This window comes from Eimeria tenella, genomic scaffold (genome assembly GCF_000499545.2).
Source record: "Eimeria tenella Houghton genomic scaffold, Eth_scaff3317, whole genome shotgun sequence".
In the NCBI taxonomy this organism is placed as follows: Eukaryota; Apicomplexa; class Conoidasida; order Eucoccidiorida; family Eimeriidae; genus Eimeria; species Eimeria tenella.
This window is the reverse complement of record NW_013543134.1, coordinates 1-1715: the sequence shown is the minus strand read 5'-3', so window position 1 is coordinate 1715 and position 1715 is coordinate 1. Positions and strand designations below refer to the sequence as shown.

General features: G+C 46.4%; 1 protein-coding gene across 1 annotated transcript in view; it reads left to right on the top strand.

The window, feature by feature from the left end:
• ETH_00034220 (uncharacterized protein) overlaps positions 1-1199 on the top strand; it is a gene marked incomplete at both ends in the record, with an annotated part of 1612 nt that extends 413 nt beyond the window's left edge. Inside the window, 2 exons of the mRNA XM_013376317.1 lie at positions 980-1038; positions 1174-1199. Of these exons, the coding sequence (XP_013231771.1) occupies positions 980-1038; positions 1174-1199 (85 nt within the window). The remainder of the gene's footprint in view (positions 1-979; positions 1039-1173) is intronic.
• Between the last annotated feature and the right edge of the window lie 516 nt (positions 1200-1715).

Sequence of the window (1715 nt, the reverse complement as noted above, 5' to 3'; positions counted from 1 at the left end):
GCTGCTGCCGCTGCTGCTGCTGCTGCTGCTGCAGCTAGGGTTTCTGCTGGACGAGCCGCTGCTGCTGCAGCTGCGTCGCTTCGAGTTCCACTGCGCCCCTTTGCTGCCGCCTCGTCTTGTTGCTGCTTTTCAAGACTTGGCCCCCGACGCCTTCGAATGCGCCAGAGAAGTCGCGGGAGTTCCCGAACATGTCCGAGGGTTTACGAGGGTTTGGGGGTTTACCAGGGTTTACGAGGGTTTACCAGGGTTTGGGGGGTTTACGAGGGTTTACGAGGGTTTGGGGGGTTCACGAGGGTGTACGAGGGTTTACGAGGGTTTGGGGGGTTTGCGAGGGTTTACGAGGGTTTGGGGGGTTTGCGAGGGTTTACGAGGGTTTGGGGGGTTTACGAGGGTTTACGAGGGTTTGGGGGGTTTGCGAGGGTTTACGAGGGTTTGGGGGGTTTACGAGGGTCTACGAGGGTTTGCGAGGGTTTGGGCGGTTTACGGGGGTTTACGAGGGTTTGGGGGGTTTACGAGGGAGTAGGGGGATCTACGAGGGTTTACGAGGAGACACGAGGGTTTGGGGGTTTACGGGGGTTCACGAGGGTTTGGGGGTTTTACGAGGGTTTTGGGGGGTTTACGAGGGTTTACGAGGGTTTTGGGGGGTTTACGAGGGTTTGCGAGGGTTTACGAGGGTTTGTGGATGTTATGGGTTTAGAGGGGAATATGGAGGACTTAGGAGGGCTTGGCAGGGTTTAGAAGGGTTTAGGAGGGTTTATAAGCGTTTAGGAGGGTTTATAAGGGCCTTGAGGGTTTGCGAGGGTTTACGAGGGTTTAGGGGTCTTATTTTTTCGACCAATCAGATAAACGATTTAATAAATAATTTCAACAGAACAAAAACAATTAATAATATTTATTATTTATTATAATTATTTCTAATTAAATATTATTTGTTTATTATTTATTTATTTATTTATTTTTCGTCTTTTTTTAATTTTAGGAATACAGATCCAGTTTGTGCTCTACGGACTTCTCCTTTATGGAGTTTCACTCCAACAGGTAAAACCACGAAAACAAATATTTAATTATTCTATTTATTTATTTATTTTATTTATTTTATTATTTCGTTTATTTATTTTTTATATATTTGTTTTATTATTTATTTGTTTATTTATTTGTTGGATTTGTGAGAAGGAGAAGAATGCAGCAGTGGCAGTTAGGTGGAAATTGGAGGAAAGGGTCAAAAGGCACAAAGTTGGAGTTTAGGGTTTAGGGTTTAGGGCTTAGGGTTTAGGGTTTAGGGTTTGCGAGGGGTTTGCGCTGCAGCAAAAGCGGGCAGTTCTTCTTTTTTTCCCACGACGGCAAGTTTCTTATAAAGACAATTTCAAAGGCCGAAGTGGAGCAAATACTGCGGTAAACCCTAAACCCTAAACCCTAAACCCTAAACCCTAACGATGGAATGGTGGGTTTCTCTCTCGCAGCATTGTCCTCCCCAGGACTCAGTAGGGGAGTTGCTGGCGTCCAAAACCCTAAACCTCTTTCTGCATCCAGCCCCTGACCCCTAACCCTAAACCCTAACGCTAAACCCTAAACCCTAAACCCTAAACCCTTGTTTTTCTGCAGAATCCTCCCCGCATACATTGACCACATCCTCAGTACCCCCTTGTCTTTGCTGACGCGCATATTTGGCATTCATAGAGTTGAACTTTATACCCAAGCAACCCCTGACGCGGAGG